Source organism: Oncorhynchus mykiss, chromosome 24, assembly GCF_013265735.2.
Source record: "Oncorhynchus mykiss isolate Arlee chromosome 24, USDA_OmykA_1.1, whole genome shotgun sequence".
In the NCBI taxonomy this organism is placed as follows: Eukaryota; Metazoa; Chordata; class Actinopteri; order Salmoniformes; family Salmonidae; genus Oncorhynchus; species Oncorhynchus mykiss.
This window is the reverse complement of record NC_048588.1, coordinates 13,994,639-14,019,570: the sequence shown is the minus strand read 5'-3', so window position 1 is coordinate 14,019,570 and position 24,932 is coordinate 13,994,639. Positions and strand designations below refer to the sequence as shown.

Sequence of the window (24,932 nt, the reverse complement as noted above, 5' to 3'; positions counted from 1 at the left end):
TGTGGTACCTTCAGGCGGTAGTTAATTGCTCCCAAGGATGAGCCAGACTTGTGGAGCAAAAACTTTTTTTTTCTGGGGTCTTGGCTGATTTCTTGATTTTTCCCATGATGTCAAGCAAAGAGGCACTGGGTTTGATGGTAGGCCTTGAAATACATCCACAGGTACACCTCTAATTGACTCAAATTATGTCAATTAGCCTAGCCAAGCTGTTTAAAGGCAGTCAATTTAGTGTATGTAAACTTCTGACCCACTGGAATTGTGCTAGATTATTTTGCTGTGCCTATAAACAATTGTTGGAAAACGTCCTGTGTCATGGAATTGTGATAGTGAATTATAAGTGACTTGTGTCATGCACAAAGTAGATGTCCTGACTGATTTGCCAAAACTATAGTTAACAATACATTTGTGGAGTGGTTGAAAAATGAGTTTTAATGACTCAAGCTAAGTGTAAGTAAACTTCTGACTTCAACTGTATATTCACTTTTATTACTCTAAATACACGTGGAACTGCATGAAAATCATGCATGTCACACATTGGCCCCATTTATTAATTGAAAGACCCAGAACTGTTATTTTTACATGTGGTGCATGCAGAATTGAGAAGTCATTTTTTAGTCCAGAAATATACTTTCTGGGCCCGGAAGCCAGCTTGTGATGCATGTTTTTGTGGATAAACAGAAAATATATATATATATTTTTATTATCAAATACGTTTGCAGCATCATTGTTTCCCCTTTCGACAGTGTACACATTGGCTGACATTAGTGACGTAACAGGAGGAATGGGAACCTAAAGGCAGTCTAATAGCCGTTTGGGGGAACGGGAGTGACTCACACACAACTTAAAAGTACACGTAGAAATACATTTTTAAAAATAAAGTAAATGGTTATTGGATGAACTCGGTGGGACAAACAGCCATTGCTTCAAACGTTCAGTTACAATTCACCTTAACCAGTCCACATTTTGTCATCGCCACGTTCAGCAGGAGAGACAACGTTCTTACGTTCATATAGAAATGTATGATATAGAACCAATATACTTCTCTGGTATGTAGAGTAAGTAATCACATCAGCTAATTGAATATCTATCCGCAACGTTCCACAACGCTGAGGTATCAGCTACTTAACCTAACGATCCGGAACACACCCCTTTACGAAAGTAGCACAGGCTGCCTACGAGGCAACGAACTGGTAAGGAAAAGAAGCATTCACGACTGACGGACATACAATTAATAGTTTTAAAACCAAGACAAGTCGGTAGTAAATGATAGCAAAGTGACAATTCAGTTTCGGTTCATAAATGATCGTTCGGTTTTAAACACTTGTTTGCGTGAACACGCTACAGTTCCCCAGTGTTTGTTTACATGGTCACTTGACAGAAATACGATCTAATAATAGTTCATAGGGATTCAACTTTAGGTACGTTTATCACTAGATATGCTTATGTTTTACAATAACTTTATATATCCATATTCCTTGGAGCATTGATCAAGTTGACAACCCCTCTGAGAGACACCAACACACAGATCGGAGTGGTTTGAGCAGGGCCGCCGATTAGCCATTAACCTCTTTGAGTGTAGGGGGCAGTATTTTGATGTTTGGATGAAAAACGGACCCAAATGAAACTGCCTATTTCTCAGGCCCAGAATCTAGAATATGCATATAATTGTCAGATCAAGATAGAAAACACTCAAGTTTCCAAAGAGTATAACATAACTGATATTGCAAGTTGTTTTTCATGAAAGCGCCCGATTAGCCATTAAGGGGTTGCTCTATGTCACAAAGGCAGGATAGTATCTAGGATACTGATGCCAGCAACTCTCCTGGCCCACCTTTACTTTGATCACACCGACTGCGTCATTGCATTTTTGATACACCAGAATTACATTAATTTCCAATGAAAAGCTGCGTTTGCCTTGTGTTTAGTTAACCGCTGCGTTGGTTTCCAAACGTGCCTGCAGCAGCCGAGACACAACATCTGACCTATGTCGTCGCCAGAGATCGCTTCCCTGTCCTGGGGACACATGAAGGTGAAGGGCTGCTCCTCTTCCTATAAGGACTGTAAGGTGTGGCCCGGGGGTAGCCGCGCATGGGACTGGAGAGAGACTGGGACGGATGTAAGTTAAGACATGGACTGTGTCTCAAATGGCATCTTGTATGATGATGATAACGATGTGACTGACTGTGCATAGCATCACCCTGGAGTGCAGCCTGCAGATCTGGAGGAGGTGCTTCAGAAGGGTGTGGCGACTCTGGTCATCGGGCGGGGCATGAATGAGGCGCTGCAGGTATCCCCCAGCCCCATACACACACTCTTCCCCTACTCGTTTTCATGACACTTTCCCAAGACCTACACCATTCACCCCAAAGATTGTTTATTATATTGACAAGATATTAGTGCACTCTAACAATGGGAAAATGTTCTTAAAGATGGAAGGCAGGCAGGAGGAGGTGAGATCAGGTGGGAATATTCTAGCCAATAAGAGGGCAGATAAGCTTGTGAACAATAGGCCATCGCGATATCTTCTTTGTATCTCCCATTATAGCGTCTGACGGCAATAGGCTCCATTTTATTTTCCTTCATTGGCGGATTTTTCCAACTCTTAGGAATCCCCACCCAGTTGACTACTTTAAAATGTTGGAAGCCTTCAATGGCAATGTCCAACAGGCACAACTGATAGTCGTTTTTGGGTTGCCGAAATGCCAAGGGCGTCCACTTATTACACTGCATTCGTAACAACCTATTATGAAACTTATTTTCAATCAAATAAGAACAATTACATTTTTTTAAATCAAATTCGACACTCAAACCTCCATACAAAAATTCCTCAATTCGTGTGCTTATTTTGGGTGGAGTAAAACCTCTCGCTTCCTCTCTGTTTACCCTATCCTTCACTTTCCCTTGCCCCGACAAACATACTTTCACCGTGTACATTACCCTTCCTCAGCCCTACACTTTCCCTAGCCACTACACAATTCCCCTGATTTCTCTCTCTGGCCTTGTTCAAGATGCATTAAAACGGATGTAACATGGGTAAATTGTGAATGACTGATCTACAAATAATCTTGAGTATTTATGATGCAAGGTGATTTGTAGATCAGTCAGTCTTGACTCGCCTTTTAAACTCCACCCATAAACTTGTTAATTTGTTTTACCCCCTTTTCTCCCCAATTTTGTGGTATCCAATTGTTAGTAGTTACTATCTTGTCTCATCGCTACAACTCCCGTACGGGCTCGGGAGAGACGAAGGTCAAAAGCCATGCGTCCGCCGAAACACAACCCAACCAAGCCGCACAGCTTCTTAACACAGCGCACATCCAACCCGGAAGCCAGCCGCACCAATGTGTCGGAGGAAACACCGTGCACCTGGGAACCTTGGTTAGCGCGCACTGCGCCCGGCCCGCCACAGGAGTTGCTGGTGCGCAATGAGACAGGGATATCCCTACCGGCCAAGCCCCCCCTAACCCGGACGATGCTAGGCCAATTGTGCATCGCCCCACGGACCTTTCAAAACCCAGAAATCAGACCTGTATGATGCAAAACCCAGAATCATATGATGCAAATTGCATCATACAGGGATGATTTCTGTATTTTGAAAGTTACATCTTGAAAACTTGATTGCTGACATGCAAAACATTTTGTAACTATGCTAACAATGGACCAATGAAACAAATACAAAAATATCATTTTTGGGCAGAGTTTTCCTTTTAAAGATGGCTGCAATGTTGAACTCTGCGCTCTCTCTCTAAGGTCCCGTCCTCAACTGTGGACTTCGTGAGACAGAGAGGAGTGGAGCTGATAGTTCTGCAGACAGAGAAGGCCATCACAGAATACAACAACCTGGTTGGCCAGGGAGCCAAGGTGGGTGGCATCTTCCACTCTACCTGCTGATGACATCATACTACAGGTGGCCAGTAGGAGAACTCTGAAAGCCTGGTGCGATTCAACATGTCATATTCATTACAGCACATCATAGCAAAATGTTTTGCAATGGACAAGTCCATGTAGTCCCTCCCTGTTTGGTGCCTGATGAACACAAACCTGGGGTGCATTAGCGAAGTGAAACATTCAGAACACCGTAATGAAGAGCTAAAATGACTTGCTGTGAATAAAGGCTTGTTTTTGTCATCTGGTTTCATTTGTCATTCAAAGAAAAAAAGTGGTCCTTAACTATAGCAGGAATAGCAACACACAGATCAGACAGGTGACCTCAGTGATTCTCTTGCTCAGTCTCAGGATGAAATCCCAAATAGCACCCTTTTTCCTTTAGTGGTCAAAAGTAGTGCACTATATAGGACGCATCCTCAATCTAGTTGAGCAGTCAGCCAGGGGTGGCACACAGTTACACACTAACAATATAAACATATTGTTTAGTAAATATGTATGCAGTAAGGAACAGCCAATGGCTGAGGACTAGAGGGTCAGGGGTGGGAGAGGGAGAAAACAACAGACAAGATATTGGAGAGAGAAAGCGAGATGGATGCTTAGAGGTGTTTGTCAGCGGCGGGCAGGTTTAGGCATGATGAAGACCTTGACAGGTTTGCCGAAGGGAATGGTTCCCTCAGTGGCACCCTCTGCTGGCTGGAGGCCTTCAGTGCTGCTGTCGCTCCACACCGCCTTACAGAGACGAGATGAGCTGTAGGCCAGCAGCAGCCTCACCTCGATCTGACACGCCTCTGAGACAGAGAGAAAGGGGCCGGGGGTGAGTTTGTGTCCTCACCAGTCCATGCAGAGTAAGACGGACTAGTGGGGGCACACCCACATTCTAGCTATGTGCTGTGAGACCGGAAGTGTGTGTCCTCACCAGTCCATGCGGAGTGAGACAAGTAGACCTGTGTGATGAGGCGGTGGCGGTGTGGTCCAGGACTTCTGAAGTCTCCAGGTTTAGGCTGAATCACATGATACTGGCCATCTGGATACAGCACCTGGAGAGAGAGAGAAAATGTGTGTGTGTGTGTGTGTGTGTGTGTGTGTGTAAAAGACAAAGCAAACTATTACAACTTGGACCAACACTTCATACATCAGCAGGAGAAAGGGCACAGCGTATATACATACCGCTAGGGTCCTGGACAAAGGGTTCATTCTGATTCTCTACCCTTCACCCGGAAATGTGCAGGTGTATCCAACTTATGCATTTACATTGGATTGGTGCAATGTGTGTTTAAGGTAGTAGTTTTGGAATTGTTAGGTTAGATTACTCGTTGGTAATTACAGCATTGTCGGAACTAGAAGCACAAGCATTTCGCTACACTCAAATTAACATCTGCTAACCATGTGTATGTGACAAATAAATTTGATTTGATTTGCATGGCTTGAGGGAGTTTCCACTATATTCTAGGTAAGGGTGAGTGTACGCTTTGGGAGAAGGTTGGAGAATCATAACCCAGCCAAGGGGTGTGTGTACTTTATATAACAGGGTGTGTACCTGTACTTTGACAGTGTTGTGGGGGTCTTGCACGTGCTCCAGCGTAGCATCGATGTCTAGTGCCACCACCAGGCCAGATGTGAAACGCAGTGGGTTGTCAGACTCTCCTGTCGGCTCGATGATGGTCGCCGACGCACGCTGGACCTGCCAGCCAATACAAACCACACCTGGGTCAAATACCTGTGTGTGTGTGTGTGTGTGTGTGTGTGTGTGTGTGTCTGTGTACCTGTTTAGGTAATTGAAGGTTTAAGAAGCCACTCTGTCTCAATGTGGTCTGAAGGATCTTGACTAGTTCTCCAGGCTTGCAGGCCGACAGCTTGGGACTCAAGTCCAACAGCTTCCCCACAAAACTTTCCTGAAGGTGGGGCAGCTCCACCACAAACAGCCTGGAGGCATAGAGGTCAGGATCCATCAGAATACCAAAAGAAAAGGGTGTGCTTTCTGCAAGGTCAAAGTTGCCACCTTGTGGCGATAAATTAAAACAACAATTCAGTTCAACAATTCATTTCAGATGCATCAGTTTCTGTTTGTCTTATATAGGACAAATAGTCTGTCTTATGTTTTCAAAGATGTCAAAAGTTGATTAAATAAAACAGATTAAATAGGTAGATTAAATGATGGTTAAAAAAGAGATAATATACCTCTGAAAGGATTCCACCTCCTGAAGGAACTTCTCACAGACACTGATGAGAGGTTCAACTCTGCAGAGAGATGAGAGGGGTTGAGCTGCTTGACAGTTATAGACATGGACGGTGGGGGTGTTTGTGTGTGTACTAACCCTCGTCTGGTACGGGCAGTCAGGACTAGCTGTAAGGCCTTAGCCTGTAGTCTGACGTGGTGTATGGTGGCCACCTGTCTGTTCTCCAGACCACTATATAGGAACTCCAGTTTATATGTCTCCTCCAACATCTACAAAAACACACACACATCACATTAATATCTAGGGGTAACGCCAATGACTGAAGACATACACTGAGTGTACAAAACATTGCTCTTTCCATGACATAGACTGACCAGGTGACGCTTATTGATGTCACTTGTTTTATCCACTTCAATCAGTGTAGATGAAGGGGAGGAAACAGGTTAAAGAAGGATTTTGAAGCTTTGAGACAATTGAGAGATGGATTGTGATTGTGTGCCATTTAGAAGGTGAATGGGCAAAAATATGTAAGTGCCTTTGAACGGGGTATGGTAGTAAGTGCCAGGCACACCGGTTTGTGTCAGCATCCCTGTGGAATGCTTTCAACACCTTGTAGAGTCCAGGCCCCAATGAATTGAGGCTGTTCTGAAGGTATGCAACTCAATATTAGGAAGGTGTTCCTAATGTTTTGTACACTCAGTGTATATGCTCCTCTTCCCGCCGGAGATCGGGGTTCAATCCCCCCTTCAACCTGTATCCCCCATTTCAAGTGTCTAAATAAAGTGAAAAATACTATTTAAAAAAACACAATAGTTTGTGTGTGTGTGTACCTGTTTGGCAGCAGCAGTTGCCATGGCGTTGTGTTTAAGGCAGAGGGGGACGGCCATAGTCCACAACTTCTCCTGCAAGGCCTGTGGGAAGGACACAAGGAGGAGACAAGGGGATGAGGAAAGGCAATACGTTTTGGGCATTCTGGTCAAATGTAATGCAGACAGACACCAGTCTATCCAGATGCAGAAACACACCTTGGTGAGCAGTAGTTGGCAGCGGAGGTAGGTGGCAGAGAAGTCAGCAGCTCCTGCCAGCTCTGTCTGTAGCTCCCCCAGTCTCTGTAGGTCTCTGAGAGGATACACACACACAAAATATTCGCTTCAAAAATTGTTTGAAATGTTTTGATAGTATTAGTGTGTATGTATGTACCTGATAGTAAAGTTGAGCAGGTCCTGAGCCCCGGGGTCCTGTAGGTTGTGTATAGTGCTAATTCTGCTCAGACTCTGTTGGAGGAACAGTTGAGCAGACTCCACACTGCCGGAACCTTCTATACCACTCACACCTGGGGCCTGCGTCCTCCCTGGTAACTACACACACACACGCACACACAAAATCAATAAACTGGGTGGTTCAAGCCCTGAATGCTGATTGGCTGACAGCCGTGTTCTATCAGACCGTATACCACAGGTATGACAAAACATGTATTTTTACTGCTCTAATTACATTGGTAACCAGTTTTTAATAGCAATAAGGCACCTCAGGTGTTTGTGGTATATGGTCAATATACCATGGCTAAGGGCTGTATCCAGGCACTCCACGTTGCGCCGTGCATAAAAACATCCCTTGGTATATTGGCCATATAGCACATCCCCTCAGGCCTTATTGCTTAATTATGACACAGTGGGTCTTAACATATATTGGTGAAAAGGGTGTGTGTGTGTCTTACCCTGAGAGGAGGTACTAGGTGAGAGAGGCTGTCCCGTAGGTAGGTGTAGTGTCTAAAGGTGTGGTCTGAGAACAGAGCTGTCATGGTGGGACAAGACTGAGCTGCGTTGAACACCAGCACCAACACTGCAATATCTGTTACGCTAGGTCAGGAACACACAACACAGAGGTAGGTATAGGTGTGTGTGTGTGTGTGTGTGTGTGTGTGTGTGTGTGTGTGTGTGTGTGTGTGTGTATGTAGGATACAGGCAGGGTCGTCCATGTCTGGTTCAGGGGTGTGGAAGTAGGGGTGAGTACTGAGCAGCTCTGGAACCAGCGGTAACACCAGGGTTGGATGACGACAACCTAGAAACTTTAGACACCTAGAGAGAGAATGAGAGGGATAGAGAGAGAGATGATGAGAAAGAGTGTGTTGAGTTTTAAAAGCGTTTTTATTGAATCACTTGCAAAGTGATACACACAGACACACACAGACGCTTACTTCCAGACAGAGTTGCGGTCGGTGGGGTACTTGGTGAGGTTTTTCAGCAGCTCCAGCAGGGCCAGTTGGATACACTCTTTAGTCGACACATTGGTGAAACACAGCAACTCATGTAGCGCCTCTCTGATGTCACGAGACGAATCCTACACAAGTTACACATTTCAGTTATTATTTTTATTCTTTAAAAAAAATGGATACAGCACCAGTCAAAAAGTTGACACACCTACTCATTCCAGGGGTTCTTTATTTTTACTATTTTCTACATTGTAGAGTAATAGTGAAGACATCAAAACTATGAAATAACACATGGAATCATGTAATAACCCAAAAGTGTTTTAAAAAAATATATATATATTTGAGATTCTTAAAAGTAGCCAACCTTTGCCTTGATAACAGCTTTGCACTCTTGTCATTCTCTCAACCAGATTCATGAGGTAGTCACCTGGAATGCATTTCAATTAATAGGTGTGCCTTGTTTAAAGTGAATTTGTGGAATTTCTTTCCTTAATGCGTTTGAGCCAATCAGTTGTGTTGTGACAAGGTAGGGGTGGTATACAGAAGATAGACATATTTGGTAAAAGACCAAGTCCATATTATGGCAAGGACAGCTCAAATAAGCAAAGAGAAATGACAGTCCATTACTTTAAGACATGAAGGTCAGTCAATTCGGAAAAAAGTTTCTTAAAAGTGCAGTCACAAAAACCATCAGGCGCTATGATGAAACTGGCTCTCATGAGGACTACCACAGAAATGGAAGACCCAGTTACCTTAGTTACCAGCCTCAGAAACTGAAGCCCAAATAAATGCTAACCAGAGTTCAAGTAACAGACACATCTCAACATCAACTGTTCAGAGGAGACTGTGTGAATCAGGTCTTCATGGTCGAGTTGATGCAAAGAAGTCACTACGAAAGGACACCAATAAGAAGAAGAGACTTGCTTGGGCCAAGGAACACAAGCAATAGACATTAGACCGGTGAAAATCTGTCCTTTGGTCTGATGAGTCCAAATGTGAGATTTTGGATTCCAACCGCCATGTCTTCGTCAGGCGTAGAGTAGGTGAACAGATGATCTCTACATGTGTGGTTCCCACCGTGAAGCATGGAGGAGGAGGTGTGATGGTGTTGGGGTGCTTTGCTGGTGACACTATCAGTGATTTATTTAGAATTTAAGGCACACTTAACCAGCATGGCTACCCCAGCATTCTGCAACAATACGCCATCCCATCTGGTTTGCGCTTCATTTGTTTTTCAACAGGATAGGCTGTGTAAAGGCTATTTGACCAAGAAGGAGAGTGATGGAGTGCTGCATCAGATGACCTGGCCTCCACAATCACCCGATCTCAACCCAATTGAGATGGTTTAGTTTTTGCGACTGCACTTCAAGAAACTTTCAAAGTTCTTGAAAATATCCAGATTGACCGACCTTCATGTCTTAAAGTAATGATGGACTGTCGTTTCTCTTTGCTTATTTGAGCTGTTCTTTACCAAATATGGCTATCTTCTGCACCCCTACCTTGACACAACATAACCGATTGGCTCAAAGCATTAAAAAGGAAAGAAATTCCACAAATTAACAAGGCACACCTGTTAATTGAAATGCATTCCAGGTGACTACCTCAGCTGTTTGAGAGAATGCCAAGAGTGTGCAAAGCTGTCAAGGCAAAGGGTGAATACTTTGAAGAATCAAAATCTATTAAGATCTATTAACACTTTTTTGGTTACTACATGATTCCATGTATTATTTCATAGTTTGATGTCTTCACTACTTTTCAACAACGTAGAAAATAGAAAAATAAAGAAAAACCCTGGAATGAGTAGGTGTGTGCAAACTTTTGACTGGCACTGTATATTCTAACATTTAGACATTTTCTTCTTTCCTTGTAATTGTGGGTGTGTGTGTGTGTGTGCATGCATGCGTGCGTGTGTGTGTTGGCACGTGCATGTGTGTGTATGCGTCTCCATATGTGTGTTGGTCTGTGTTACCTCTAGTACAGCCAGTACAGTATCCAGCTGGTCTTCTCTCAGGGTGATGTTAGTAGAGATCTGTCTCAGGACGTGGATGGACTGCAGCCTGACTTCCTCAATCTCATCATTAAACATGTCAACCAGGAAGTCCAGGCACTTCTCGGCAAAGCTGGCAGATGATTGGGCAAGAGCAGAGAGTGCATCCACAGCAGCAATACGCACCTCTACAGATAAAACACACATAGGCACATTATAATTTACACACATAAAACCCATGCGCACACAAAAACAGCCTCCACAGCCTTCACAGAAACAAACAAAACATAACACACACAGAGACAACCCCAAACACACTTACCGACACACACACACTCTTACCGTACATCTCGTCCTCCAGTCCGTGTACGAAGGCTCCACATGCCCCCGAGGCGATCAGGTTGACAGCTGAGGTGTCCACCTTCTCCTTGGGAGCATCATCAGCCCATTTCCTCCCCGAGGAGAACTCACCTGACGCATAGAGCTCCTTGGCACGCTCATGAGCAGTACGTTTCCTCTGAGATATATACATATATAACATTATTATTAATATATTGTTGTGTTGTAATTTGAAATACTTGCTACATCAGAAGTGAATGGTTATATGTAGGAGGAATGTATATGGTGGGGTCAACGGAGGTTGGATATGAGCTAGGGGCTTGGAATATTACTGAGTAAGGGAAAAGGCAATGTGGGTATAAATGCTGGTGGAAACATGTCTGTCTTTTCAGCTGTTTGACCCAGTGGGTGAACAAACTTGGTTTGAGCTTCCCTAGTTGTCTGATGGTTTATTTAGAACCTGAGTAAAAACTAACAATATATTACACTACCATTCGAAAGTTTGGGGTCACTTAGAAATGTCCATGTTTTTGAAAGAAAAGCACATTTTTTGTCCATTAAAATAACATCAAATTGATCAGAAATACATTGTAGACATTTGTTTTTCGTTTTCTTACCTCTTTTTTCTCTCCAATTTCGTGGTATCCAATTGGTAGTAGTTAGTCTTGTCTCATTGCTGCAACTCCCGTACGGACTCGGGAGAGGCAAAGGTTGAGAGCCATGCGTCCTCCGAAACACAACCCAACCTAGCCGCATTGCTTCTTGACACAATGCATATCCAACCTGGAAGCCAGCCGCACCAACGTGTCAGAGGAAACACCGTACACCTGGCGACCTGGTCAGCGTGCACTGCGCCCAGCGACTCCTGTGGCGGGCCGGGCGCAGTGCGCGCTAACCAAGGTTTCCAGGTGCACGGTGTTTCCTCCGACACATGTGCGGCTGGCTTCCGGGTTGGATGCGCGCTGTGTTAAGAAGCAGTGCGGCTTGGTTGGGTTGTGTATCGGAGGACGCATGACTTTCAACCTTCGTCTCTCCCGAGCCCGTACGGGAGTTGTAGCGATGAGACAAGATAGTAGCTACTAAAACAATTGCATACCACGAAATTGGGGAGAAAACAGGGTATAATTCACACAAAAAAAAAGAAAAAAGAAAGAAGGCCAGCATCCCAGAGTTACCTCTTCACTGTTGACGTTGAGAATGGTGTTTTGCGGGCACTATTTAATGAAGCTGCCAGTTGAGGACTTGAGAGGCGTCTGTTTCTCAAACTAGACACTCCAATATACTTGTCCTCTTGCTCAGTTGTGCACCGGGGCCTCCCACTCCTCTTTCTATTCTATTTAGAGCCAGTTTGCGCTGTTCTGTGAAGGGAGTAGTACACAGCGTTGTACGAGATCTTCCGTTTCTTGGCAATTTTTCGCATGGAATAGCCTTCATTTCTCAGAACAAGAACAGATTGACAAGTTTCTGAAAAAGTTATTTGTTTCTGGCCATTTTGAGCCTGTAATCGAACCCACGAATGCTGATGTTCCAGATACTCAACTAGTCTAAAGGCCAGTTTTATTGCTTCTTTCATCAGTACAACAGTTTTCAGCTGTGCTAACATAATTGCAAAAGGGTTTTATAATGATCAATTAGACTTTTAAAATGATAAACTTGGATTAGCTAACACAACGTGCCATTGGATCGCATGAGTGATGGTTGCTGCGCCTCTGTACATCTATGTAGATATTCCATAAAAAATCTGCCATTTTTAGCTACAATAGTCATTTACAACATTAACCATGTCTACACTGTATTTCTGAATAATTTTATGTTATTTTAAGGGACAGAAAATGTGCTTTTCTTTCAAAAACACAGAAATTTCAAAGTGACCCCAAACTTTTGAACGGTAGTGTATGTACTGTATTATATTACATCTAGATTACATAGAGCTCATCGACTGCTCATCGAGCCGTACGTTTCCTCTGAAATATACATTATATTAAATAAATTACAAATAAAATGCTGTATGCTTCCTCTGAAGAGACATTTTACACACACACACACAGTGTACGTACCCTGAGGTCTGACATCAGCTTCTTGTCCAGAGTCTGCTCTAGGAAGTGAGGACTGACCTGCAACATGTTACCCTGAGGAAGAGAGGAATGAGTGGAGGGGGAGGAAAGGAGAACCATGACTATCTGAAAAGTAAGATGTAATTTTTTTGTGTGTGTGTGTGTACTCACCAGTGTTTTGGCGGCCTGCACCCTGACCACCCAGGATCCATCAGAAACCATGTGACTGATCTTCCCAAACGAGTCGTCGACCAGACGGACTTGCTCATTGGACGACGGAATCGGCACAATGCTGATTGGACAGATGCCACCTTTATTCATCAATCACACAGCAGTTTTCACCCCCCCCCCAGTCAGTGAGTGTGTGTGTTCAGTGTTGGGCTTGTTTGACATTGCAGCCGACATTGCAGGCGACTGCTGACTGATGATCTACAAAATCGACTTGCATCATAAATAACCACTCATTATTATTTGTAGATCAGTCTGGCAGTCACAATTTACCCACAATGAATCATGGATTTGGTGATCATGAACACAGCCAGTGTGTGTGTGTGTGTGTGTACATGTGTGTCTATGTCTTACCTCTCTGGATAGAGCTGACTCAGGACCCACACCATCTGAACGGCAGCCGAACGAACCTGCTCATAGTCATCACACAGCAGCTGACAGGCCTAGACATACAATTAAAGAGAAACGCTCACACAAAAGAACCTAGCGGCTGGGAAAGAAACACACGCATGCACACTTTACCTGATCATAAATGGTCTGTTGAATCTTCAGTCCCCTTTCATGCAGTTGCAGCTGAAAGGAAGAGCAGAACATTTAATTATCAATCAGTCAATATATAATCTATCTAGCCTGTACACATGCCAATAGTCTAGAGAGGCGTCCTATATGTTTGGAGTAGGCATCCAGCTAACTTTCACCCGTCCTGTATTTTCAGAGCAGTGCAGACTATCGAGAGGCCTCTCAATATCCACTCAATAGACTGAAGCATTGTTTTGGGCATGCATTCTAAGTGAGCATGCTAGGATGTATATTGGGACATAACAGGAGGAAGTATGGTCATACCATGGCTTTGATGGCCGCCGTGCGCACCCTTGGGTCCTGGTCTGCAAAGTAGTCACTGATGAGGCTCTGCGCGTCTCTCACACACACTCCACCAGACACCCCTGGAAGGAGGAGGAAGGGAGAGTGGAAAGTAGTCACTGATAGCACACCGCTGCTGCACATCCCAAACACATCTCTCAGACATGATGATGTAATGAGGGGACTACTGGTTCAATTAAATTAAGTAAATAAACATGTCATGTAGTAAATGTTTTTATTGTTGTTGACTCAACTACCCTGGTTAACCCAAATAAATATACACACCTGGAGCACTGCCCCCAATAACAGCTGGAACCAATCCCTGTCCATCTTTATTTAGGGGCGTGTCCACGTTTCCTAGGCAACCCAGGAGTTGTAGGCATTTATTCCTCACACCGAAATATGTGTCTGACAGGTGCTGAGAGAGAAATGAGAGGGATAAGATGAAAGAGGGGGGTGAGAGAGAGATCGATGAGAGAGAGTGGGAAGAGAAAGAGGATGAGAGATTGATGAAAAAACGTGCAGACCACGACTGTATGCGTGTTACCTTGTAGGCCACCTCTATGAGTCTGTGTCTAACAATAAGGCTTTCTGGGAGCTGGGTGCCGATGACCAGCAGAGTGTCCAGCAGCTGAGCCAGGACCTGATGGGACTCTGGACACACACAGAGAAGAAAACACAGAGACAGACATGGACTAGGTCAGAGAAGATATGGGAAAGAGTGTGCACAATGTACTAAGTGTGTGTATCAGAGTGTAACTTACTCTCTGTGTTGAATGTGTTGAGAGTGTCATCTAGGATACTCTCAGGGTTGAAGTTCTGGGTCTTACTTAGCAGGCCGATCAGAGAGGCAATCTTCAGCCGCACAGAGTTATCCTGCTCCTACAGAGACATAAATACAAAAACAGTTATCACTCTTCTACAGCAAGACACAGGAGCAAGGTGAGGGAAAGAAGGGATGGAAGAAGAAGAGGCAGAAAGGATAGATGTAGGAGGGTAGAAAAGAGGGACCATTGAAGGAGGGGCGAGGATAGCTGCTCTTAGCAACGCAGGTGTATTTACAGTGGGGCAAAAAAGTATTTAGTCAGCCACCAATTGTGCAAGTTCTCCCACTTAAAAAGATGAGAGAGGCCTGTAATTTTCATCATAGGTACACTTCAACTATGACAGACAAAATGAGAAGAAATAAAACCCAGAAAAATCACATTGTAGGATTTTTTATGAATGTATTTGCAAATTATGGTGGAAAATAAGTATTTGGTCAATAACAAAAGTTTATCTCAATACTTTGTTATATACCCTTTGTTGGCAATGACAGAGGTCAAATGTTTTCTGTAAGTCTTCACACACTGTTGCTGGTATTTTGGCCCATTCCTCCATGCAGATCTCCTCTAGAGCAGTGATGTTTTGGGGCTGTTGCTGGGCAACACGGACTTTCAACTCCCTCCAAAGACTTTCTATGGGGTTGAGATCTGGAGACTGGCTAGGCCACTCCAAGACCTTGAAATGCTTTTTACGAAGCCACTCCTTCGTTGCCCGGGCGGTGTGTTTGGGATCATTGTCATGCTGAAAGACCCAGCCATATTTCATATTCAATGCCCTTGCTGATGGAAGGAGGTTTTCACTCAAAATCTCATGATACATGGCCTCATTCATTCTTTCCTTTACACGGATCAGTCGTCCTGGTCCCTTTGCAGAAAAACAGCATGATGTTTCCACCCCCATGTGTCACAGTAGGTATGGTGTTCTTTGGATGCAACTCAGCATTCTTTGTCCTCCAAACACGAGTTGAGTTTTTACCAAAAAGTCCTATTTTGGTTTCATCTGTCCATATGACATTCTCCCAATCTTCTTCTGGATCATCCAAATGCTCTCTAGCAAACCTCAGATGGGCCTGGACATGTACTGGCTTAAGCAGGGGGACACGTCTGGCACTGCAGGATTTGAGTCCCTGGCGGCGTAGTGTGTTACTGATGGTAGGCTTTGTTACTTTGGTCCCAGCTCTCTGTAGGTCATTCACTAGATCCCCCCTGTGTGGTTCTGGGATTTTTGCTCACTGTTCTTGTGATCATTTTGACCCCACGGGGTGAGATCTTGCGTGGAGCCCCAGATCGAGGGAGATTATCAGTGGTCTTGTATGTCTTCCATTTCCTAATAATTGCTCCCACAGTTGATTTCTTCAAACCAAGCTGCTTGCCTATTGCAGATTCAGTCTTCCCAGCCTGATTGCAGGTCTACAATTTTGTTTCTGGTGTCCTTTGACAGCTCTTTGGTCTTGGCCATAGTGGAGTTTGGTGTGTGACTGTTTGAGGTTGTGGACAGGTGTCTTTTATACTGATAACAAGTTCAAACAGGTGCCATTAATACAGGTAACGAGTGGAAGACAGAGGAGCTTCTTAAAGAAGAAGTTACAGGTCTGTGAGAGCCAGAAATCTTGCTTGTTTGTAGGTGACCAAATACTTATTTTCCACCATAATTTGCTAATAAATTAATTAAAAATCCTACAATGTGATTTTCTGAATTTTCTTTCTTCTCATTTTGTCTGTCATGGTTGAAGTGTACCTATGATGAAAATGACAGGCCTCTCTCATCTTTTTAAGTGGGAGGACTTGCACGATTGGTGGCTGACTAAATACTTTTTTGCCCCACTGTACATACACTCCTTTCAGTTGTATTGGGTTGCACAAAAACAGTCCTCGCGAAGCCAGAAGTTAAATACAATTCCAATTCAACTTATTGTGCCGGTGGGCAGGAAGGTTGGTCATTTTGATGGGTGGAATTTGTGACAAAATATCTAAAGATTATTAAACAGAATTTCCAAACTGGTCTGTTGTAGACCCACTCCTTCTCTGCTTACCTCATGTCAAAATAAAAGTCCCCCAAAAGTTATTCATTTTTTGCCCACATATGGAGCATGTGCAGGACTTTTATTTTGACATGAGGTAAGCAGAGAGTACATCGGCACAAATGTAATAGTATTAAACTTCTGGCTTTCCACTGATTGTTTGTGTGCAACCCAATACAATTGAAAGCAACGCTAGTGTATGTAAATACACCCGCATTGCTAAGAGCAGCTAGGGAGAGGAGGGCTGCTTTACGTTGTAATAGTGTTCCAGGAGGAGAGATGGGAGAATGATGAAGGATAGAAAAAGAAGAGAGAGGACGGAAGGAGAAGATGGAGGGATGGAAGAAGAGATGTGAGGATGGAAAGATTAAAGCCAGGGCTATCATACCTTGTAGTAATGTTCCAGCAGTATGCGCACAACCCCTTCCACACTCTCTGCCTCCACGGAGCTGCGGGCGAAGTGCAGCAGGTACTGCAGGGCATCAGTGGGATTGGAGGCCTTACACAGGTCAATATGCAGCGCTGCAGACTTACTTGGCTTGGTCAGACGGAGCTTCTTGGCTGGAGCCTCCTCTTGGGGAAGCTGTTGATCAACAGAGACAATGGATTACCTTTTAATTATGTGATGTGATATGGATCTGGACAGCCAAACGGCATATCTAAAGCTGTAGGGATCGAACTATAGCAAGGATTTAGACAAAGCTAGCCAGGTACCAGATCCCTTTGTACTCTTGCCTACTCTATTGCTGTCCTTTTCATGATTTGCATAATCATAACACAAACAGACTGGTACTCAGGCTAGAACACTATTGCAAATGTACACCAGCTAGCTAACTAAAAGGAGCTACCACTGGCCATTTGTTCAGATCCATGTGACCCAACATAGCTAGTTAGCAACGATTCTACGAGCCCTATATAATATCTCTAACTACCTAAAGTTAATGAAATAGGATGCACTATGTTATCAAAAATATTATTGTTATCAAAAAATATTATTGCGGGATGCAATACGTTAACAGTTGGTTAGCTAGCAACGAAACACTCACACAGTCTGAGTCTTACGTTAGCTAGCTGGCTTGCTAGTATTGTAAGAACATCGACAATTAAAATGTGAATATTTCGGTTTTTTTTCGTAACCATGCGTCTACCGACCTGAACAACTTTGGAGAATTCCTCGTAAACTCGCTTTTTGAGATGTGCTGCCATTTCCAACGAAATTAACTAGCTTCCAGTATTTTTTGTTGTTGAAAGCGCCCAGCACCATCGTAATCAAGCATCGACGGAACTCGCAATTATGGGTATAAATATACTTCCGGTTCCTTAACTATTTCTTTCCTGTCAGCGGCCTCAGGCAAAATGGCGGTGCAAATCTCCAAGAAGAGGAAGGTTAGTTCACGTTTCTTACCAAAATGGTCTTTGTAACTGATGCATTTGTAGAAAATTGGGATTCCATGTGTTAGCAGCATGAGTACGGAGTTGATTGTCGTATTGATCGGTGTCCTCGTCCTCTAGTCTAAAGAGGATTGACAAAGATGTTACCTACCAGTACAAAGAATCCTCACTTCGCTAGAGAACGTGCAAAGGGGTGCCTTTTATACCGTACTAGCGATTTAAGTATAGCCATAATGGTACCATTCAAAAAATGTAATTGCGAGTCTGATTGTCAGTGGTGTGTAGGTAGATTGGTGATCGGTGTCCAGTTGGCTAATGTTAACGTTACGTAGGTGGCAGGCTACTTCATTTTAACATTGGCACTACCCAGTTAGAGTAAAAGTACTCCGTAATACTCTGTTATAGTAACTTGCTGGCCAGTGATGTCACCAACAGTTGCAGGTTCGCTAGCGGCTATGGGACTACTACAAGCATGTTCCCTACAACCTAGCTAACGATATACTCAATTTGTGTGCCTGGTTAGTTCGTCGCGGACGGAATCTTCAAAGCCGAGCTGAACGAGTTTCTGACGCGCGAGCTTGCGGAGGATGGGTACTCCGGTGTGGAGGTGCGTGTAACCCCGACCAGGACCGAGATCATCATCCTGGCCACAAGGTAACGTTACCGGTATGTTGGTAGTTAGGGGGTTATACTGTCTTGAAAAGGTGTATTGTTGGTACAATAATGAATTGGTGTAGGGTTGTGCGGGTATCAAGATTTCCGTGGGGAACCTGTGCCATCCCGTGATATATGGTATTACCGGTAGTGCACAAACGTTAACGTAGGATTTCTTTGTAAATAAGAATTTGTTCTTAACTGACTTGCCTAGATAAAGGTTTTAAAAAAAGGCGCAAAAGTCCTCATCTTCACTTAAGAAATTCTAACAAGTGCTAAGGAATTCTCATAGTGGATGCTAGGTAAATGCTATTGAGCACATGCGAACATTTCCTACTAGGACAGACAATGGGGCTCGTGCAAGTATCTCAACGCTGTTTGCAGGAAGCACAAAATAAATATTAGGTGGCATGGATGCTGTTAACAAGAAGCTTGGTCTTTGTTAGCCAACGTAGGCACTTCTCAGTAAAATGCACATGACAGCCTGCTTGGAGTTTGCTAAAAGGCACTTAATGGACTCTCAGACCATAAGAAACAAGATTCTCTGGTCTGATGAAACCGAGTCAACTCTTCTGCCTCAATGCCAAGGTCACGTCTGGAGGAAACCTAGCACTATCCCTACGGTGAAGCGTGGTGGTGGCAGAATCATGTTGTGGAGATATTTTTCAGAGGCAGGGACTGGGAGACTAGTCAGGATTGAGGGAAAGATGAATGGGGCAAATTACAGAGATCCTTGATGAAAACCCGCTCCAGAGCGCTAAAATTGATTTGAATTAAATGGATCATCTTGGGTTTTAAATATGAAAACTTGTTCAATTCAGCTGGAACTTTCAGGAACACTAGATGACTAACTGATTGCATAGAGCGTGTTTAGTAATAGAGTGCCATTGTTGTTTCAGGACCCAGAATGTTCTGGGAGAGAAGGGTCGTCGCATCCGGGAGCTGACCGCTGTTGTTCAGAAGAGGTTTGGCTTCCCTGAGGGCAATGTGGAGGTAAACAAACACTACAGTTGCATACATGTACTCATTAGACATACTCCCTAACCACAATATCAGGGAGCTGAGAACTGTGGTTCAGCAGAGGTTTGGTTTCTAATGGCAGTGTGGGGAGTAGAAGAATATGATTGTGTGAAGTTTAAATGAAAACAAGTGTGAATTCCACAGATTTTTACATAGGGAAGATTTGAAATGTGTTAATGAATGTAAAGCAACTAACCTCAAGTGTGTCTGAAGGTAGAATCTGACTGGAAAAGCTCCTTCAGTGATGATACGATGACGAGTCGGAACGGGACACAGTCAGTCTCTGGGGTCGCTGGGTCAGGGTCACGTTCTGTGTCTCTGGGTCCAGTTCCCCAGCGCATCGTGTCTCTTCAATTGAAGACATCGAGGCATTTGTCTGAGAAGGACTGAATCCAGTACAGGAAATGTGTGGATTCATATGGTTTCTTGTTAGGTAGTCCGGTAGCTAGTTGGCTAAGATGAAGGTAGTCAGGGATGCATGAAGTTGTAAGCGTTCTAGAGACGGTTTCTACCACAATTAAGAATGTGAATTGCGAGGCTACGCTTCTCTGCTGTGGTGGTTCCGCGGCTCACATTGCAGCACCCGCATCAAGCTGTAGGCTGTGTAGCCTCTTTGTATTTGTAGAAGGTTAACCTCCTCCACTCTCTCCCCCTCTAGCTGTACGCTGAGAAGGTTGCAACCCGTGGTCTTTGTGCCATTGCTCAGGCGGAGTCTCTGCGCTACAAGTTGCTGGGAGGTCTGGCTGTACGTAGGTAAGACTAACCCTGGCCGCTGACCTCCAACCTGTTGCACTTAGACACTGATCTAAGGTCCGTTATGCATTAACCTTCAGTGGTGCAGGTTTCACTCTTAATGGTACAGGTTAGGATTTGGGAAGGTAAGCAGGTTCTAGATCTGTTCAGGAGAAAGTTGCCAGAAAACTACTCCACTTTCTTAAACTTCCTTTCTCATGACATACAGTAGAATGTCTCCCTTCAGTGATGATACGATGACGAGTCGGAATGGGACAGTCTGTCTCTGGGTACACTGGGCTGGTGTCACGTTCTGTGTCTCTGGTTTCAGTTCCCCAGAGAGGCAGGTCTCTTCAGTTGAAGACATCGAGGCATTTGTCTGAGAAGGGCCAGGAAAATGGCTCATAATGTCAGATGTGATCTCACAGTCCTGTATAAGTTGATGTGTATTAAACCCATTTTCTTTCTCATATCTCTCCCCCCCCCCCCCCATTTTTGCTCCACCTTTTGTCCCCCCCCCTGCCTTTCTTCCTCTCTCTCTCTCTCTCCCCACACACTCTTTTCTGCGCACTCTTCACCATCTCTCTTCTCCTACCCCCCCTCCCCTCCCAGAGCTTGCTATGGTGTGCTGAGGTTCATCATGGAGAGTGGCTCTAAGGGTTGTGAAGTGGTGGTTTCTGGGAAGCTGAGGGGTCAGAGGGCCAAGTCCATGAAGTTTGTTGATGGCCTGATGATCCACAGTGGAGACCCAGTCAACTACTACGTAGACACCGCTGTACGCCACGTCCTGCTCCGACAGGGTAAGTACCAAATCAACCCCTAGACACTACACTACTACTCTACCCCTAGACACTACTAATGGTTAGACAAAGTGAATACCAAATCAGCCCCTTATACCCTACCCCTAGATTATTCTGATCTGTCAAGGTGAGTCTCATCAACAGCAGAATTTTTGGTCTGTTGCTTTTTAAAGGTGAAATATTTTCCTTCAGTGATGATACGATGACGAGTCGGAATGGGTCGCGGTCGGTCTCTGGGGTCGCTGGGTCAGGGTCACGTTCTGTGTCTCTGGGTTCAGTTCCCCAGAGCAGCGTGTCTCTTCAGTTGAAGACATCGAGGCATTTGTCTGAGAAGGGCAGTCATATTAGTCAAGTCATTATGATCAACCTCTTACTTGCTATATCACACATGTGCTAACCCTATTCCACAGTGCCTTCAGAAAGGTTCAGAGCCCTTGACTTTTTCCACATTTTGTTAGGTTACAGCCTTATTCTAAAATTGATTGGTGTTTTTCCCCCCTTTAATCTACAAACAATACCCTATAATGACAAAGCGAAAACGATAAAGCTAATTTATTACAAGTTTAAAAAATATATATATATATTTATGTAAATATTCAGAACCTATACTCAGTGCTTTGTTGAAGCAGTGATTACAGCCTCAAGTCTTCTTGGGTATGACACTACATGCTTGGCACACCTGTATTTGGGAAGTTTCTCCCATTCTCTGTGTTCTTGGGAACCTTCAATGCTGCAGAAATGTTTTGGTACCCTTCCCCAGATCTGTGCCTCGACACAATCCTGTCTCGCTGCTCTACAGACAATTCCTTTGACCTCCTTGGCCTGGCTTGGTTTTTGCACTGGCAATTGTGCGACCTCATATAAACTGGTGTGGGACTTCCCAAATCATGTCCAATCAATTGAATTTACCACTGGTGGATTCCAATTAAGTTGTAGAAATATCTCAAGGATAATCAATGGAAACAAGGCTGTAATGTAACTGTGGAAAAAGTCAAGGTGGCTGAATACTTTCCGAAGGTACTGTATACGTTTCACTGTTCAACGTCTAGGTACGCAGAATAACCGTTGGGTAGAGGGTCCGTGTAAGCACCGATGTGTTCATGTATGCGTTTTTTGTCTGTTTCAGGTGTGCTAGGCATCAAGGTGAAGATCATGTTACCATGGGACCCCAGTGGTAAGATCGGCCCCAAGAAGCCTCTGCCAGACCATGTGAGCATTGTGGAGCCCAAAGACGAGACTATCCCCTCCACCCCTGTGTCGGAGCAGAAGGGTGCCAAGCCAGAAGCCCCACCAGCCATGCCACAGACTCCTGTACCCACCGCATAGTAGACAGGTACTATAACCTAACACTAACCCAGCCACTGCATAGTAGAAATGTACTGTACTATAAATGAGTGGTTCTCAGCTGGTTTTGCCTCGGGACTCAAATTTAACCAGGTTACCTCAGTTGTGACTCAATTTGCATTGTGGGGGAAAACTAGATTGATAATGTAATTGTTGAGGAGGCTTGTGGTCGTGAAAGGACTCTCCATAATAGTGTCATTTAAAATGCTGCACGAAAGTGTCTATCTCAGAGTGTGATACACTTTGTTTACTTTCAGGGTGACTATTAGTTTAGTGTTAGTTTACTCTTCCCTTCAGTGATGATACGATGACGAGTCGGAACGGGACGCTGCCTGTCTGGGGTCACTGGGTCAGGGTTACGTTCTGTGTCTCTAGGTTCTGTTCCCCAGAGCAGCACGTCTCTTCAGTTGAAGACATCGAGGCATTTGTCTGAGAAGGGCTTCTTGACTTTATCAAATATCTGCGTCCCAAGTGGTACCCTGTTCCCTTTTATATTGCACTACTTTTGACCAGGACCCATAGGGATCTGTTCAAAAGCAACAGTGTGTATTGGGAATGGGGTGCCATTTGAGTCTGTCAATATACTGGTGCCTGAATAAATATTTCTAGACTACGTTGAGCATGTAGCTAAGCTACTGTGTGTGTAATTCATAAACTGTGATTCAGGCAGGTTTAGGTCTGGTATCCTAATGTCTGTTATTCTTTTTCTTCCAGGTGTCATGCATTGTTTGTAGATGGAAGCAGGATCCTGCATTTTCTGTACAAAAATAAAACCTGGAAAATACACCTTTTTGTTGTCTGTCTCAACTTGTGAAGTATTCCTGCTCCCAAACATGGCAATTAATTAGTTAATAATTGGTTGGTTTATGGTACTTTTGGAATTGGAGAATGGCAAGGAGTCTGGGTAGACGGGTAAGGAAAAGCTACCCCAATACGAAAAAAAACCTAACTCTTCATAACGGTCAGTACCAACAAAGGGCCTAAAACGTTAATAAACGGGGCCTGTTTTAGCCCATGGTCATGTTCTAAAACTCGCTGTCATGCATAGTAATTCCCTGATGCGCTATAGGACATTCAACAAGTAACTATCCCCTATCTGAAGGACAACTGAATACTCTTCTGGTAATTAACCCTGATATCAAATCATATACTGGCCTTTCCACACTCGGGTTGTGATTATTTACTTGTTGCTAGTAGCTTATTTTATACTGAACAAAAATATAAACGCAAGCTGCAACAGTTTCAAAGATTTGACTTGAGTTACAGTTCATATAAGGAAATTGGTCAATTGAAATGCATTCAGTATGCCCTAATCTATGGATTTCACGACTGGGAAAACCGATATGCATCGGTTGGTCAGATACCTTTTTTTTTTTTAAATGGCCTCGGCATCTCATGGTGGCATCTGCATTCACATTGCACATTGATAAAATGCAATTGTTTTCATTGTCTGTAGCTTATGCCTACTGTTACATTGTTACTTGTTTATAGTAAGTGAGTGGATGCGTGCATATATAGTGTTGAGGTGCCGAAACGAAAGAACAAGCCACAACCAACATCCAACAGTGTTTACATGGAGAGTCTCCTCGATGTATGGGGGACAGGTGTATTTGTCCCTGTGACACCTGAGCCCAGGTGTGTCCCATTTCGCTGATGACCCATCCAGCTCTGCCCACTGATGTCATATACATGGTCTGCTGTTGTGAGGACAGTTGGATGTACTGGCAAATTTTCTAAAGCCTCCAATGTTTATGGGAAAGAAACTAAAATTCAATTCTCTGGCAACGGTTCTGGTGGATGTTCCTGGAGTCTGCATGCCAATTGCATGCGCCTTCAATTTGCTACATCTGTGGCATTGTGTTGTGACAACTGCACATTTTTGCGGCCTTTTTATTGTTCAAAGCACAAGTTTCATGCTGTTTAAACCATGGCCTGTTCGAGTGCCTCAAAGCTGGGACTGAGAAGCTGTTTTTCAATCTCAGGGAGACCAGACTGTTAAATAGCCGGCCTCCACCCAGTACCCTGCCCTTAGTCACTGTCATTAGCTGGCTACCACCTGGTTACTCAACCCTATGTACATAGTCATGGGCTCACTGGTCACTTTAATGTTTACATACTGTTTTCGTAATTTCATGTTTATACTGTACCCTAGTCAATGCCACTCCGACATTGATCGTCTTGATATTTGTATATTTCTTAATTCTTTATTTTACTTTGTGAATTGTTAGATACTACTGCACTGTTGAAGCTAGGAACACAAACATATCGATACACCCGCAATAACATGTTAAAAATGTGTGACCAATAAAATTATCTTTGAAACATGGGATCAACGTTTATATTTGTGTCCAGGGTACTTTCCCTGAAGAACTGCGCACCTTTGGGGAAAAACATGTAAT

The 24,932-nt window shown here is 43.9% G+C and overlaps 3 protein-coding genes and 4 non-coding genes across 8 annotated transcripts; 6 read left to right on the top strand and 1 right to left on the bottom strand.

Annotated features, from left to right (window-relative positions):
• Window positions 1-356: 356 nt before the first annotated feature.
• aamdc (adipogenesis associated, Mth938 domain containing) lies at window positions 357-4,128 on the top strand. Of its 2 annotated transcripts, none has more exons than XM_021582343.2 (4): window positions 357-1,190; window positions 1,961-2,116; window positions 2,192-2,287; window positions 3,751-4,128. In XM_021582343.2, exons 2-4 carry the CDS (start codon window positions 1,985-1,987, stop codon window positions 3,889-3,891), a joined length of 369 nt encoding a protein of 122 aa, XP_021438018.1. In that variant the 5' UTR covers window positions 357-1,190; window positions 1,961-1,984; the 3' UTR covers window positions 3,892-4,128. The 2 variants fall into 2 exon arrangements, with proteins under 2 accessions (XP_021438018.1, XP_021438017.1); XM_021582342.2 differs by having other exon boundaries at window positions 1,926-2,116.
• ints4 (integrator complex subunit 4) lies at window positions 3,686-17,901 on the bottom strand. Its single transcript, XM_021582340.2, has 24 exons — window positions 17,744-17,901; window positions 16,980-17,174; window positions 14,511-14,628; window positions 14,294-14,400; window positions 14,032-14,164; window positions 13,729-13,829; window positions 13,408-13,458; window positions 13,240-13,328; window positions 12,829-12,949; window positions 12,661-12,732; window positions 10,607-10,781; window positions 10,247-10,452; window positions 8,263-8,405; window positions 8,028-8,143; window positions 7,783-7,916; window positions 7,266-7,423; window positions 7,091-7,184; window positions 6,896-6,976; window positions 6,204-6,334; window positions 6,067-6,126; window positions 5,652-5,811; window positions 5,426-5,569; window positions 4,805-4,925; window positions 3,686-4,676 (listed from the first exon to the last, which is right to left on the bottom strand). The coding sequence occupies exons 1-24, from the start codon at window positions 17,795-17,797 to the stop codon at window positions 4,498-4,500; spliced, it is 2,943 nt and encodes a 980-aa protein (XP_021438015.2). The 5' UTR covers window positions 17,798-17,901; the 3' UTR covers window positions 3,686-4,497.
• Window positions 17,842-23,319, top strand: rps3 (ribosomal protein S3). The gene is made up of 7 exons (XM_021582341.2): window positions 17,842-17,977; window positions 18,507-18,637; window positions 19,537-19,630; window positions 20,316-20,410; window positions 21,002-21,189; window positions 22,316-22,522; window positions 23,248-23,319. Exons 1-6 carry the CDS (start codon window positions 17,948-17,950, stop codon window positions 22,513-22,515), a joined length of 738 nt encoding a protein of 245 aa, XP_021438016.1. The 5' UTR covers window positions 17,842-17,947; the 3' UTR covers window positions 22,516-22,522; window positions 23,248-23,319.
• On the top strand, window positions 19,894-20,042 carry LOC118944122. Its single transcript, XR_005039443.1, has one exon. It is a non-coding gene; the product is annotated as a small nucleolar RNA SNORD15 (small nucleolar RNA).
• On the top strand, window positions 20,631-20,777 carry LOC118944120. The gene has a single exon (XR_005039441.1). It is a non-coding gene; the product is annotated as a small nucleolar RNA SNORD15 (small nucleolar RNA).
• Window positions 21,376-21,524, top strand: LOC118944121. Its single transcript, XR_005039442.1, has one exon. It is a non-coding gene; the product is annotated as a small nucleolar RNA SNORD15 (small nucleolar RNA).
• On the top strand, window positions 22,825-22,971 carry LOC118944123. The gene has a single exon (XR_005039444.1). It is a non-coding gene; the product is annotated as a small nucleolar RNA SNORD15 (small nucleolar RNA).
• Window positions 23,320-24,932: the final 1,613 nt, after the last annotated feature.

Coding starts and splice junctions, on each gene's coding strand:
- aamdc (XM_021582343.2), top strand. CDS start 1,985: ATGTCGTCGCCAGAGATCGCTTCCCTGTCCTGGGGACACATGAAGGTG. Junction 2,117..2,191: donor GGAGAGAGACTGGGACGGAT/GTAAGTTAAGAC, acceptor GACTGTGCATAG/CATCACCCTGGAGTGCAGCC. Junction 2,288..3,750: donor GCATGAATGAGGCGCTGCAG/GTATCCCCCAGC, acceptor TCTCTCTCTAAG/GTCCCGTCCTCAACTGTGGA.
- ints4 (XM_021582340.2), bottom strand. CDS start 17,797: ATGGCAGCACATCTCAAAAAGCGAGTTTACGAGGAATTCTCCAAAGTT. Junction 14,401..14,510: donor CAACACATTCAACACAGAGA/GTAAGTTACACT, acceptor GTGTGTGTCCAG/AGTCCCATCAGGTCCTGGCT. Junction 8,406..10,246: donor CTGTACTGGCTGTACTAGAG/GTAACACAGACC, acceptor TAACTTGTGTAG/GATTCGTCTCGTGACATCAG.
- rps3 (XM_021582341.2), top strand. CDS start 17,948: ATGGCGGTGCAAATCTCCAAGAAGAGGAAG. Junction 17,978..18,506: donor AAATCTCCAAGAAGAGGAAG/GTTAGTTCACGT, acceptor GTGCCTGGTTAG/TTCGTCGCGGACGGAATCTT. Junction 19,631..20,315: donor TCCCTGAGGGCAATGTGGAG/GTAAACAAACAC, acceptor CTCCCCCTCTAG/CTGTACGCTGAGAAGGTTGC.